This window comes from Pseudoliparis swirei, chromosome 7, assembly GCF_029220125.1.
Source record: "Pseudoliparis swirei isolate HS2019 ecotype Mariana Trench chromosome 7, NWPU_hadal_v1, whole genome shotgun sequence".
NCBI lineage: Eukaryota > Metazoa > Chordata > Actinopteri > Perciformes > Liparidae > Pseudoliparis > Pseudoliparis swirei.
This window is the reverse complement of record NC_079394.1, coordinates 14,629,115-14,643,527: the sequence shown is the minus strand read 5'-3', so window position 1 is coordinate 14,643,527 and position 14,413 is coordinate 14,629,115. Positions and strand designations below refer to the sequence as shown.

Genomic DNA, 14,413 nt, shown 5'->3' with positions numbered 1-14,413 from the left:
AATGCTCCTTTAAGTGTCGGTGAACCCGGGAATCCCTCTTTCTCCGAAACACGCTGAGAAACCAGATGGGGAGGAGCGGCGATGCAGACGGAGGAGTGAGTGATGAGAGGAGGACGGAGGAGTGAGTGATGAGGAGGACGAGCAGACGTCTGAGGACCACCGTGTCTTCCCACCAGGTCGTCTTCCCCTCTGTTTCCTCCTCTGTCTGCCTCCCTCCCTCCGGCTCTATTACAGTTTCTCCTTTTCCTCCGTCACGTTGTTTCTCCATCTCCGTCTGCCGTTGTTTCTCACGCCTCCCTCTCGTCCTCTCGCTGTGTTTCTTTTCTCTTCTCTCTGTTTCCACAGCTGTCTCTTCGCAGCTTTCGCACTTGTCGTTTTCTTGATCTCTTTGTTTAAGCGAAATAAAGAAAGGTTATTAACTTTAGATGCTTTTTAAAAACATGGGGAAACACTCGGATAAACCAAACTGTTGGTGTTGTTGTCTAAACCGTACTGTTGGTTTAATTGTCTACAGCTAACTGTTGGTTTAATTATCTAAACCTAATTGTTGGTTTAGTTGTTTAAACCCAACTGTTGGTTTAGTCGTCTAAACCGTACTGTTGGTTATATTTTATAAAACTAACTGTTGGTTTAGTTGTCTCAACCTAACTATTGGTTCAGTTGTCTAAATCTAACTGTTGGTTTAGTTGTCTCAACTTAACTGTTGGTTAAGTTGTCTTAACCTAACTGTTGGTTTACCATGAACTCATGTTTACAATGTTCACGAAAGCAGGGTATGCTTTAGGGCGGGGCTATAAGGTAATTGACAGGTCTCTACAAGTGTAAATGAGAAGCGATATTTAACTTAAATTCCTCCAGAATATTTCCGTCAGCATCCCTTCACATATTGCCGTTGATGAACATACTGTTCCACTGTCAATGACCCGCCGTAGTTCGAGGCCTAGTTCCCTGTGAATGAGTTTGTAGATGTGATTGTTAAATGAAACTTTATCCTAAAAATCATGATCTCCGTTGTGGACAGCTGTGTTTTAGTCTGATAGTTTCATCCTTCAAAACGAAGACACGCGGGGAAAGAAAACAAGATTCCACTTTTAATTAAAGTTTGATGAAAGAAAAAGAACGGCCAAAATTCTCTATTCGGGAAACTGCGGGAGAAAAATATAATTTCCTGCTTAATAAGTGAAAAAGAGCAAATGGGCTTTTTTTTCTTTTTTCAATCAAAACAAAGAGCGACAGTAAAATAGCGACGATGAACATTTAGCGTTGCGGTCAAATACCAGCAGCGCTGTGGCGCTCCACCCACACTGGTTCCCATTAGTCCTGAGCTTGAACACAAGCGCCGCCCTCCAATTATTGGTGTGTGAGTGGGAGGGTCAGAGGTCACGGCCGTGCAGCACCGAATCAAAAGGAAGCCTTGTGTTTTTTCAGATGTCTGCTGTACGTAATCTTTCCACCGGTTCAACGATGGTCTCTGGTGCTCATATATTTAGGTATTGGGTTACATTTCAGAATATATTTTTTTTTGTGCAATATTACTATTATTTTTTTCTGCTTTTCAATATTATTGACAATATCCCTCTTAATGCCACGCTCAATATTACTTTATATTTCTTAGTATTCCGTCTGCTACACTTTATACGTTTACTATAGTGATTAAATATTTTTACACTGACGTCAGTATTAAAAAAACAATATTTCTCTCTTGTTAATATATGTTTTAATTCTATTGTTTCTTGTCATCTTTCTGTTGTAATGTTTGATAAAACTCTGGCACACGATTTTCCTTCTGGGTCAATGAATTTATATCTTATTTCACAAGCGATTTTTTTCCGATGTATTTTTCTATAGAGTAGTTTTTTAATCACACTTTCACATGGTACATTCCCCCCCCCCCCCCCCCCCCCTCTTGTTAGGCTGAGTAGGGTGTGAGGGGTCACCGGAGGTCACAGTGGTACTGATGAAGACATCAGCTGACCTCACCAGTGTTTTTCATTTGTGAATATACAGAATACTACTTCATTATCATGTGCTATTATCCTATTTATATATATATATATATATATATTATTATATATAGTTTATTCTAATCATATACATTGGTTTTATATATATATATATATATAGAATTGTTATTATTTTAATTAAATTATTATCATATCAGTGAGTTTTATATATTTATTATTACTTAATTCATATATAATATTAATATAAGTTATTATCACAATAAACAGTTTGTTAGTCTTCTTTTCAATTGACTTGAATTTTCAGTTGAATTCTCAGACGGACTCCCAGCAGGGGGCGCTGTTTGGCAGCAGCTCGGGTTACCGAAGAACTCTGAGAATCTGAGGCGTGTGTGTGTGGGGGGGGGGGGGGGGGGGGGGCAATACTGCACCCTTTGTGTGGCTGCTGCCCCGGAGCTCTTGAGCAGGTGCAGCAGCTGAGCAGAGAGCGGCTGCTGCCTCGTGAAATCCTCTATGCAACAACTGAGAGCGACTGAAACATCAAATAAGGATCTTTTGGACACACACCCACCCCCACACACATACACACATACACACCCACACACACATACACACATACACACCCACACACACACTACGACAACCACAAACCACAACAGCTGTTTTAAGTTCCTCTGCAGGATTCCATCCGTTGCCTCGAGAAAAAATATCTCATCTTCTGATTTACAAGAGGAGACGAAACAGTGACCTGGTCCTCAATAGACCTCAATGTAGTCCTGGTCCTCGACCTCAGTGTAGTCCTGGACCTCTATAGACCAGTGTAGTCCTGGACCTTTATAGACCTCAGTGTAGTCCTGGTCCTCTATAGCTGGTCCTCTATAGACCTCAGTGTAGTCCTGGTCCTCTATAGACCTCAGTGTAGTCCTGGTCCTCCATAGACCAGTGTAGTCCTGGTCCTCTATTGACCAGTGTAGTCCTGGTCCTCCATAGACCAGTGTAGTCCTGGTCCTCCATAGACCAGTGTAGTCCTGGTCCTCTATTGACCAGTGTAGTCCTGGTCCTCCATAGACCAGTGTAGTCCTGGTCCTCTATAGACCTCAGTGTAGTCCTGGTCCTCTATTGACCAGTGTAGTCCTGGTCCTCCATAGACCAGTGTAGTCCTGGTCCTCCTTAGACCAGTGTAGTCCTGGTCCTCTATAGACCTCAGTGTAGTCCTGGTACTCTATAGACCTCAGTGTAGTCCTGGTCCTCTATTGACCAGTGTAGTCCTGGTCCTCCATAGACCAGTGTAGTTCTGGTCCTCTATTGACCAGTGTAGTCCTGGTCCTCCATAGACCAGTGTAGTCCTGGTCCTCTATTGACCAGTGTAGTCCTGGTCCTCTATAGACCTGTGTAGTCCTGGTCCTCTATTGACCAGTGTAGTCCTGGTCCTCTATAGACCTGTGTAGTTCTGGTCCTCTATTGACCAGTGTAGTCCTGGTCCTCCATAGACCAGTGTAGTCCTGGTCCTCTATAGACCAGTGTAGTCCTGGTCCTCCATAGACCAGTGTAGTCCTGGTCCTCTATTGACCAGTGTAGTCCTGGTCCTCTATTGACCAGTGTAGTCCTGGTCCTCTATCGACCAGTGTAGTCCTGGTCCTCTATAGACCAGTGTAGTCCTGGTCCTCTATAGACCAGTGTAGTCCTGGTCCTCCATAGACAAGTGTAGTCCTGGTCCTCTATAGACCAGTGTAGTCCTGGTCCTCCATAGACCAGTGTAGTCCTGGTCCTCTATAGACCAGTGTAGTCCTGGTCCTCTATAGACCTCCATCAGTAAAGAGACCAGATCTTCTCTCTGATGGTCTCCCATAATTGTTCAGAACCATCATCATAAGACCAGACTGATGTTCTTTGTTTTGATGCTTTAAAGAAACAACTGGACCTGAGCCCCAAAGAGTTCCTCCTGTCTCCTCCAAGGTCCCTGAGCGTGGTGACCTTTGACCCCGGCTGTAAATAGTCCGTGGGGCTGCTGCATCGTGCCGACGCCCCTCCCATGATGCACTGGTATGCCAACAGCTGCCTCTCGAGGGCCCTTTAAACCTTAAAGCCGGTGTGGGTGTGTTCATGCAGCTGGGGGCTTCGCCACGAGACTCAGGACCAGGACTAGAGGAGCCTCCTCGCTCACTGAAGGACCCCTCAAGGACCCCTGAAGGATATCTCCTCCACTTCCCCTCTTCCTCCGTCATGGGCGCCTTCATCGCCAAGATGCTGCTCCCCACCGTCAGCAGCCTGGTGTTCCTGCCCACGGCCAGCGTGGCCGCCAAGAGGGGCTTCCACATGGAGGCCATGGTCTACTTCTTCACCATGTTCTTCATCGCGGTGAGCTTCTGGTCTTCTGTTCCTCAGGACTTCTGGTTTTCTAGTTGTCCAGTCTTTTGGTCTTTTGGTTTTCTGGTGTTCTGGTGTTCTGGTCTTCTTGTCTTCTGTTCTGGTTTTCTGGTATTTTGGTCTTCTAGTCTTCAGGTCTTCTAGTCGTCAGGTCTTCTTGTATGTTGGTCTTCTAGTCTTCTGGTCTTCTAGTCTTCAGATGTTCTAGTTCTCTGGTCTTCAGGTCTTGAATCTATTAAAGTGTAAAGTAACAACAATGATTATTATTTTTTATTATTAGTGTTATATATTTATTCATAACCTTCATTTAGATGGAAATGTATACAAACATCAGAGGGGACCAGAACCCTTCATAATCTGTGAGCTGGACTCAGAGGGGACCAGAACCCTTCATAACCTGTGAGCTGGACTCAGAGGGGACCAGAACCCTTCATAACCTGTGAGCTGGACTCTCTCTCCGTAGATCTACCACGCGTGTGACGGACCTGGACTCTCCATCCTGTGCTTCATGAGGTACGACGTCCTGGAGTACTTCAGTGTCTACGGCACGGCTCTCTCCATGTGGGTCACGCTGATAGGTAGGTCCTGGTCCTGGTCCTGGTCCTGGTCCCAGTCCTCCCACCCTGTGATAATGTTTTTTATTGTTTCTGTCACACTTTAAGCTACAAAATCACCTCAAAAGTCTTGTTATTATTTAAAAATTATTATAATAATTTGTTGATATTCAACAACAACACTTCCTAAGCACGAGGTTAAAAACAACCTGATCTGCAGCAGTTGCTGATAACACATGTTGTGTCTTTGAGTTCAGCTCGCATGTGCTCGGCCATATGATCACACACACACACACGCACACGCACACACACACACACACACGAATACAGTTGCTCTTAAAGCCCTTGAGGTTTTGCATCAATCACGTGCTGGAGGCCCAAATGTGCGACAGCTGACGCTCCTGATTGGTCCGTGCTCTTCCTGATTGTGATGATGATAAAATGATTGATAAAAGTAGGTTATTGATTATAGACTGAGCCGTTCTGACTGTGTGTGTGTGTATGTGTGTGGTTCTTAGCTCTGGGCGACTTCGATGAGCCGCAGCGCTCCAGCATGACCATGTTTGGAGTGCTGACCATCGCCGTGAGGATCTACCAGGACCGCTGGGGCTACGGGATCTACTCCGGACCCATCGGGTCCGCGGTCTTCATCATCACTGTCAGATGGGTGAGTTGAAGCTCGGGTTGACAACCAAAGAGACTCAAAGTAACTACAAAGAGACAGAGAGTAACTACAAAGTAACACAAAGAAACTACAAAAAGACACAAAGCAACTACAAAGAGACTCAGAGTAACTTCAAAAAGACACAAAGTATCTTCAAAAGGACACAAAGTATCTTCAAAGAGACTCAAAATAATTTCAAAGGAGACACAAAGTAACTACAAAGAGACTCAAGGTAACTTCAAAGAGACTCAAGGTAACTTCAAAGAGACATACATTATCTAGAAAGAGACACAAAGTAACTACAAAAGACAACACTATAGTAAGAAGATAAACAGCTGTAAAGTGAGTCTTTGATGCTTCCCTTCTATTTCTCCATCTCTCAACCTTTCCTTCTCTCATCCTCTCCTTCTTTCATCCTCTCCTCATATCATCCTTTCCTTCTCTCATCCTCTCCTTCTCTCATCCTCTCCTCATATCATCCTCTCCTTCTCTCATCTTCTCCTCATATCATCCTCTCCTTCTCTCCTCTCCTCATATCATCCTTTCCTTCTCTCATCCTCTCCTTCTCTCATCCTCTCCTCCTCCTTTCCTTCTCCTTGCTCTGACCCCTCCTCTGTCCTCTCTCCATCACATCTCTCATATCCCCTCCTGCCTTGTGCCATGTGTCTGACCCGTCGTCCTGCGGTGTGTAGCTGCAGAAGATGAAGCAGCTGCGGGCGGTGTATCCGGAGAAGGCGGTGTACACGCAGCAGGTCGGTCCGGGCTGCTGCTTCGGCGCTCTCGCTCTGATGCTGCGCTTCTACTTCGAGGTGATCGCCATCACAACGACGCCACTGAATCCAGTCTGTTTCCTGCATTAATATACAAATATATTAATATATACATATCAATGAATGCTGCCCCCTGCAGGAGTGGGACTACGCCTACGTGCACAGCTTCTACCACCTGTCTCTGGCCGTGTCCTTCGTCCTGCTGCTGCCGAAGAAGAACCGCTACGCCGGGACGGGAAGGAACGCCGCCAAGCTCAGCTTCCTCGGCCTCTTCTGCTGCGTACGTCACCTCTATCCACTCAACATAAGGAATGATATGGAGTGTCTCTTTACAGTTGTTTGGTGCATCATTGTAGTAACTAAGTGCCTCTTTGTAGTAACTATATCTCTTTGTAGTAATTAAGTGTCTCTTTGTAGCAACTAAGTGTCTCTTTGTAGTAACTAAGTGTCTCTTTGTAGTAACTATGTCTCTTTGTAGTAACTAAGTGTCTCTTTGTAGTAATTAAGTGTCTCTTTGTAGTAACTACGTGTCTCTTTGTAGTAACTAAGTGTCTCTTTGTAGTAACCATGTCTCTTTGTAGTAACTATGTCTCTTTGTAGTAACTACGTGTCTCTTTGTAGGAACTAAGTGTCTCTTTGTAGTAACTATGTCTCTTTGTAGTAACTATGTCTCTTTGTAGTAACTACGTGTCTCTTTGTAGGAACTAAGTGTCTCTTTGTAGTAACTATGTCTCTTTGTAGTAACTAAGTGTCTCTGTAGTAACTATGTCTCTTTGTAGTAACTATATCTCTTTGTAGTAACTATGTCTCTTTGTAGTAACTACGTGTCTCTTTGTAGTAACTAAGTGCCTCTTTGTAGTAACTAAGTGTCTCTTTGTAGTAACTACGTGTCTCTTTGTAGTAACTATGTCTCTTTGTAGTAACTATGTCTCTTTGTAGTAACTATGTGTCTCTTTGTAGTGACTAAGTGTCTCTGTAGTAACTATGTCTCTTTGTAGTAACTATATCTCTTTGTAGTAACTATGTCTCTTTGTAGTAACTACGTGTCTCTTTGTAGTAACTAAGTGCCTCTTTGTAGTAACTATATCTCTTTGTAGTAATTAAGTGTCTCTTTGTAGTAACTAAGTGTCTCTTTGTAGTAACTATGTCTCTTTGTAGTAACTATGTCTCTTTATAGTAACTACGTGTCTCTTTGTAGTAACTAAGTGTCTCTGTAGTAACTATGTCTCTTTGTAGTAACTATATCTCTTTGTAGTAACTATGTCTCTTTGTAGTAACTAAGTGCCTCTTTGTAGTAACTATATCTCTTTGTAGTAATTAAGTGTCTCTTTGTAGTAACTAAGTGTCTCTTTGTAGTAACTACGTGTCTCTTTGTAGTAACTAAGTGTCTCTTTGTAGTAACTATGTCTCTTTGTAGTAACTACGTGTCTCTTTGTAGTAACTAAGTGTCTCTTTGTAGTAACTATGTCTCTTTGTAGTAACTACGTGTCTCTTTGTAGTAACTAAGTGTCTCTTTGTAGTAACTATGTCTCTTTGTAGTAACTATATCTCTTTGTAGTAACTATGTCTCTTTGTAGTAACTATGTCTCTTTGTAGTAACTATGTCTCTTTGTAGTAACTACGTGTCTCTTTGTAGTAACTAAGTGTCTCTGTAGTAACTATGTCTCTTTGTAGTAACTATATCTCTTTGTAGTAACTATGTCTCTTTGTAGTAACTACGTGTCTCTTTGTAGTAACTAAGTGCCTCTTTGTAGTAACTATATCTCTTTGTAGTAATTAAGTGTCTCTTTGTAGTAACTATGTGTCTCTTTGTAGTAACTACGTGTCTCTTTGTAGTAACTATGTCTCTTTGTAGTAACTATGTCTCTTTGTAGTAACTACGTGTCTCTTTGTAGTGACTAAGTGTCTCTGTAGTAACTATGTCTCTTTGTAGTAACTATATCTCTTTGTAGTAACTATGTCTCTTTGTAGTAACTACGTGTCTCTTTGTAGTAACTAAGTGCCTCTTTGTAGTAACTATATCTCTTTGTAGTAATTAAGTGTCTCTTTGTAGTAACTAAGTGTCTCTTTGTAGTAACTAAGTGTCTCTTTGTTGTAACTACGTGTCTCTTTGTAGTAACTATGTCTCTTTGTAGTAACTATGTCTCTTTGTAGTAACTACGTGTCTCTTTGTAGTAACTAAGTGTCTCTGTAGTAACTATGTCTCTTTGTAGTAACTATATCTCTTTGTAGTAACTATGTCTCTTTGTAGTAACTACGTGTCTCTTTGTAGTGACTAAGTGCCTCTTTGTAGTAACTATATCTCTTTGTAGTAATTAAGTGTCTCTTTGTAGTAACTAAGTGTCTCTTTGTAGTAACTACGTGTCTCTTTGTAGTAACTACGTGTCTCTTTGTAGTAACTAAGTGTCTCTTTGTAGTAACTATGTCTCTTTGTAGTAACTATATCTCTTTGTAGTAACTATGTCTCTTTGTAGTAACTATGTCTCTTTGTAGTAACTACGTGTCTCTTTGTAGTAACTGTCTCTTTGTAGTAACTATGTCTCTTTGTAGTAACTATGTCTCTTTGTAGTAACTACGTGTCTCTTTGTAGTAACTAAGTGTCTCTTTGTAGTAACTATGTCTCTTTGTAGGAACTAAGTGTCTCTTTGTAGTAACTATGTCTCTTTGTAGTAACTACGTGTCTCTTTGTAGTAACTAAGTGTCTCTTTGTAGTAACTAAGTGTCTCTTTGTAGCAACTACGTGTCTCTTTGTAGTAACTATGTCTCTCTTTGTAGTAACTATGTCTCTTTGTAGCAACTAAGTGTCTCTTTGTACTAACTAAGTGTCACTTTGTAGCACTGATGTGTTTCTTTGTAGTAATTAAGTGTCTTTGTAGTAATTCTGTGTCTCTTTGTGGTTGTTTTGCAGCTGTTTTGTGTCGCTTTGTAGTCGTTTTGTCTCTTGAAAAAAAACATGCATCTCTTTGTGGTTGTTTTTGGACCTTTTTAATAATTTTTGAGAGTGTCTTTGTAGTCTTTTCATGTCTCTTGGAGGTGTTATTATTTGAAAGAGACCGGGAAACAAAACGGCATCGTGAATCTCTTACGTCCTTAACGTCGCTTCCTAATCCTGCTTCCTAACTGTCCCCCCTCCCTCCAGTCCATGTCCCCCAGTTCTCCTAAAGATAAGACGGACAAGTCGCTTCTTAAGAAGAAGGAGAAGAAGAAGAAGAACGAGAAGAAGAAGTCTCACGCCGTGTGGTCGATCCCCACTGAGTTGTGGACGCGCCGCTGCAGCACGCCCATCCTGCCCGTTTACAACTCCCCGCCCCCCTCGCCGGTCAAGGAGACGAGCCCGGAGGACGGGGAGTCGTCCACGCCCGTCATGCCTGTCTATAACCCGCCGCCCTCCACACCGGTCACGGGGACGAGCGTCAGCCGCCTTAAAGAAATGAACGGCTGGAAGTGAAGCCGGAGGCGCCGCGACGCGTCAGCCGGCCTGACGCGGGGAGATCTTCGTCCTGAGAAAATGGGGCGTCGACGGCGGTTTCAGGGAAACTCACCAAATAACTGCCAGCCAAATACTGATAAACTCGCATGTGGCCGGTAAGCTCATCTTCTCCTGCCGGAAACCAACCGGCGACGTGCTACGTTCCAAACATCTTCGGGGCCGATAGAATATCAGCAGGAATTATGTTAGCCGCTGTAGCTTTGTAGCGGGCAGTGAAACTAAAAAGGTACCCCCCCCCCCCCGATGTGTGAGGCCGTCAACTTTAAGGAGGAGAACAAAACCGGCGTGCACCTCGATAGACCTCGACAGGAACGCAGCCGTCTGGAGGCCCAAGGACGAAGACGAGCCAGAGAAACGGACTGAAAATAGATTTATGGGGAAGAGCAAACCGGCAGATGGTTTATCTCTCCAAAATATATAAATTGTCTTTAGAAGTGTTCCTCGGGGGAGACCCTTCGTCTGCTCGCCTCTCTTCTGCCTCCCCCACCCTCCCTCCTCTTCCTCCTCTTTCTGTTTCCCATCTCTCTCAGATAAAGGAAGCGTTTATGAGAAGTTCCGAGACTGTAAAGCACTTTTCTTTTTTACGACCTGGCGATGCCAAAACGTGTCAGGTGGAGCGTCTCCGGACCGGCAGGTGGACGTCTCAGTCCCCAATGTGCACCGTTGTCATGCTTTTTAAAAATCTACATATTCATATTTATTGTCGGACAGAAGATATGTATATTCCCTGTCGGGGTTTTTTTGGTATCGTTTAGCTTCTTTTTTTTGGCAAATAAAATGAAACCTTGCGACCTTTGTTTTTAACCGCATCATCGTCTCAATGCCTCTGACATTTTCACTCTGCAGGAGCCCAACCGATCGACAATAAATAAACCCCCTGACTGGCTCGGTTGAAAGCCCCCGCCCCGGTCTGGAGCACGTTAACCCGGTGCTCCAGACCCAGCGTCGTCTCACGTTCCACAACGGGGAGGCGGAGCGTCCGCGGACGTCACCGGCTCCCCGAACACGACCCAAAGACTACAAACGCGTCTCAGACCAAAACTGTCTGCGGCCAAAACATGAATGAACCCCTCCACCCTCCGCCACCTTCACCACCACCACCCATGCCCACAGAAAGGTGCTTTTGTCTGGGCCCAGACAAACTTGGCGTGCTGGACCGCCGCCACCCGACAGGACGGGAACTCGAGCCTTTTATTACGCAGGTGTGAAACACCGTTCGGCTCCTTTATGACCGCCGTCTGTCCCGGCTGCAGCCCACACACACACACACACTCAGTTCTGAATCAATGCACATGTGAAGACTTTCTCCTGACCTTGACGGTGTACAAATTACGCTAAGGTCAAAGCCTGTCCTGTTAGGATCTGGAGTTTGTGTTTAGTTTTGTGTCTTGTTTTGAATTCCTTGTGTCGTCTGTCTCCCTGTGATTGTCTGCCCTGGTCCTGATTGTTTCCTTCTGTGTGATTGCTGGTCCCGCCCTCATTGTGTCCACCTGTGTCTTGTTGTCCAATCCTCTCACCTTGCCTGTGTATGTAAACCCTGTTCGTCTCATTCCCAGTGTGGTGTTTGGTCCGCGTGTTTGTCCTCCTGTTCTGGTCTGTGATTTGTGGAAAATAAATATAGTTGTGCAGTAATGTCGGCATTTGGGTCCTCTCACAACCCGGACTACCCTGACAGAACGAAGCCACCAAGAATGGACCCAGCCTTCAGTTTTGCACGGTTCCTGCCTGGCCAACTAAGTCTCAGGTACTTCTGGAGGAGATGTGGGAGTCCCTCCGGCCCTTGGTCCTGTGCTCCAGTCCCGGTGTTCGTCACGGTTCCAGTCCGGCTCCAGACCCGAGGTTCCAGTCCACGATGTTCCAGTCCCGGTGTTCCGTCGCGGTTCTGGTCTGGCCAGCCTCCCATGATGTGCATCTCCACAACATGAGTCCCTCCGGGCTCCAGTCCCCGGTGTTCCGTCACCGGCTCCAGTCCCCGATGTGCCGGTTCCAGTCCCCGGTGTTCCGTCGCCGGTTCTAGTCCACGATGTTCCGGTTCCAGTCCCCGGTGTTCCGTCACCGGTTCCAGTCCACGATGTTCATGTTCCTGTCCCCGGTGTTCCGCCTCCAGCCCCCGATGTTCTGGTTCTAGTCCCCGGTGTTCCGTCGCCGGTTCTAGTCCACGATGTTCCAGTCCCCGGTGTTCCGTCACCGGCTCCTGTCGATGTTCCAGTCGGTGTTCCGCTGCTGGCGCCAGCCCCGATGTTCCAGTCCCGGTATTCCGCCTCCTTCTCCCCATCCCGCGGTCAGTCACAGTTCCCGTGTACCGTCCGTCCATCCCGGTTCCTGACCTGTCCCATCCAGTCACAGTTCCCCATGTCTCGTTGTCCTGGTCCCACAGAGCCCCCATCCCAAGACCCCGGAACCCCTGTGACTTCCTCTCCTGAGCCCGGTCCCCTAGCTCCCCACTCATGTCCTCCGGCCCGCCCTTCCCCTTGGCCTGGTGATCGTCCTGTGCCCCGCCCCGGACTGCTTCTACAGCCTTGGACCCTCCTCCGGCTCCCCTCCACCCACCCGTCCCTTGAGGGGGGGGTACTGTTAGGATCTGGAGTTTGTGTTTAGTTTTGTGTCTTGTTTTGAATTCCTTGTGTCGTCTGTCTCCCTGTGATTGTCTGCCCTGGTCCTGATTGTTTCCTTCTGTGTGATTGCTGGTCCCGCCCTCATTGTGTCCACCTGTGTCTTGTTGTCCAATCCTCTCACCTTGCCTGTGTATGTAAACCCTGTTCGTCTCATTCCCAGTGTGGCTTCGTACTGTTTGGTCCGCGTGTTTGTCCTCCTGTTCTGGTCTGTGATTTGTGGAAAATAAATATAGTTGTGCAGTAATGTCGGCATTTGGGTCCTCTCTCGCTGCGACAACCCGGACTACCCCTGACATGTCCTCTCTTTTACCGATACGGCACGTGGTCCCCACAATAACTGAAAGACAGAATTACACACACACAGTTCTGAATCAACACACGTGTGAAGACTTTCTTCTGACCTTGACGGTGCACTCAGCAGAATTAATTACGCTAAATGCAAATCCTGTCCTCTCTTTTACCGATGTGGCACATGGTCCCCACAAGAACCAAAAAACAGAATCACACACATCAAATCTCAAGCATTGATTGACATGAGTAAGAAGCATGGTCGTCTCCTCCGTAGGGGGGGGGGGGGGGGGGTCGCAACACAACCCCGAGGTCAGACGGCGCTCGGCTTCAGAGGACGGGCGTTTGATTTCTCGTTATTAACGTTCATGAACATCATTATTAGTACCATCCCACTGCTGGAGAGAAAATAAAGACATATGAAGACAAGGAGAGCACATGAAGACATGACCCTTCATCCTCAGTTCCACAGCCCGGAAGCCTCTTTTATAAAAGAGTCCACTAGCAGAGGGAACGCTAGAGTCCTGCCTCTGCTGCCACCTGGTGGACGGCAGTGTGTAACAACAGGCTAATGAAAGAACAACAGCACAAGGATGGTTTCCATACGATGGGTGAATTGGTTTATTATGGGTTATTTAGAGCTGGTACTGGTGCTGCTGCTGCTGGTGGTGCTGGTGGTGGTGCTGGTGGTGCTGGTGGTGGTGCTGGTGGTGCTGGTGGTGCTGGTACTAATGGTGCTTGTGGTACTGGTGATACTGGTGGTGCTGGTGGTGTGTGATGAAGGCTGCAACCAGCATGACAGATACTCCTCAGTGTCTCTTTGTGGCTGTTGAAGAAGGACGTTTCCATCTTAAAGCTTCATTCATAAATACAGCTTTTTAAAATGAAATATATATTTGTTGTGGTGTTATACAGTTGCACATATTATGTAAATACTAATAATATTAGTGTAGGTGTGAAAAATGTTGGACAGTTGCAGATGAAGATCCACTCGTATTATTTTGTATATTTAATTGAAAAAATTGTATATCAATTTATATTATTTTGTATATACACTAGTATTATTATCTGCATACAGTAATATTGTTTTGTATATACACTATGTTATTATTATTATTGTGGTACCTGCGGTATCTTCTCAGGTATCTTCACCTCCTCCTGGTTCACACACAACTTCAGCTCTCGTCCCGCCTCCTGCAGGTCAGCTGGTTGACTCGCTGTGTTCTGATTGGTCCTCTTCGGGAGATCTTCACCCGGACTGAGAACAGAAAGCAATCAATGAAATAGTAATAATAACTCTGAAGAAAAAAATCAGCTTAACGCATAGACTTTTATACAACCAAAGGAGTCACCCCCTGGTAGTCAAGAGAGAGAACGCAGCTTTAACACATGAAGCATTGACTTCTATACAACCAGAGGAGTCGCCCTCTGGTGGTCAGTAGAGAGAATGCAGCTTTACCACATGAAGCACAGACTTCACTCTGAGGTTGCCGCCTGGTGAATGTTTGTGTGACTGACCCCTGCTGGTCGGAGGAGGCGCTGCAGGTCTCGATGGAGTCCATCAGCTGAGCTCTGACTGCTCGTCCTTCTGGACTGGACAACACATCGGCTGCGCTGCAGCCAGGGAACAGGTCCATGAGCATCGGAGGCAGCTGCACACACACACACACACACACACACACACACACACACACACACACAAAT

General features: G+C 45.5%; 1 protein-coding gene across 1 annotated transcript; it reads left to right on the top strand.

Annotated features, from left to right (window-relative positions):
• Positions 1 to 4,146: 4,146 nt before the first annotated feature.
• Positions 4,147 to 10,655, top strand: mymk (myomaker, myoblast fusion factor). The gene is made up of 6 exons (XM_056419644.1): positions 4,147 to 4,319; positions 4,792 to 4,906; positions 5,401 to 5,549; positions 6,239 to 6,355; positions 6,456 to 6,596; positions 9,456 to 10,655. The coding sequence occupies exons 1-6, from the start codon at positions 4,185 to 4,187 to the stop codon at positions 9,762 to 9,764; spliced, it is 966 nt and encodes a 321-aa protein (XP_056275619.1). The 5' UTR covers positions 4,147 to 4,184; the 3' UTR covers positions 9,765 to 10,655.
• The last annotated feature ends 3,758 nt before the right edge of the window (positions 10,656 to 14,413 follow it).

Bases quoted from the DNA above. Each gene is read 5' to 3' on its own strand.
- mymk (XM_056419644.1), top strand. From the start codon at position 4,185: ATGGGCGCCTTCATCGCCAAGATGCTGCTCCCCACCGTCAGCAGCCTG. The intron at 5,550-6,238 runs GTGAGTTGAAGC...TGCGGTGTGTAG, and splicing joins TCATCATCACTGTCAGATGG to CTGCAGAAGATGAAGCAGCT. The intron at 6,597-9,455 runs GTACGTCACCTC...CCCTCCCTCCAG, and splicing joins TCCTCGGCCTCTTCTGCTGC to TCCATGTCCCCCAGTTCTCC.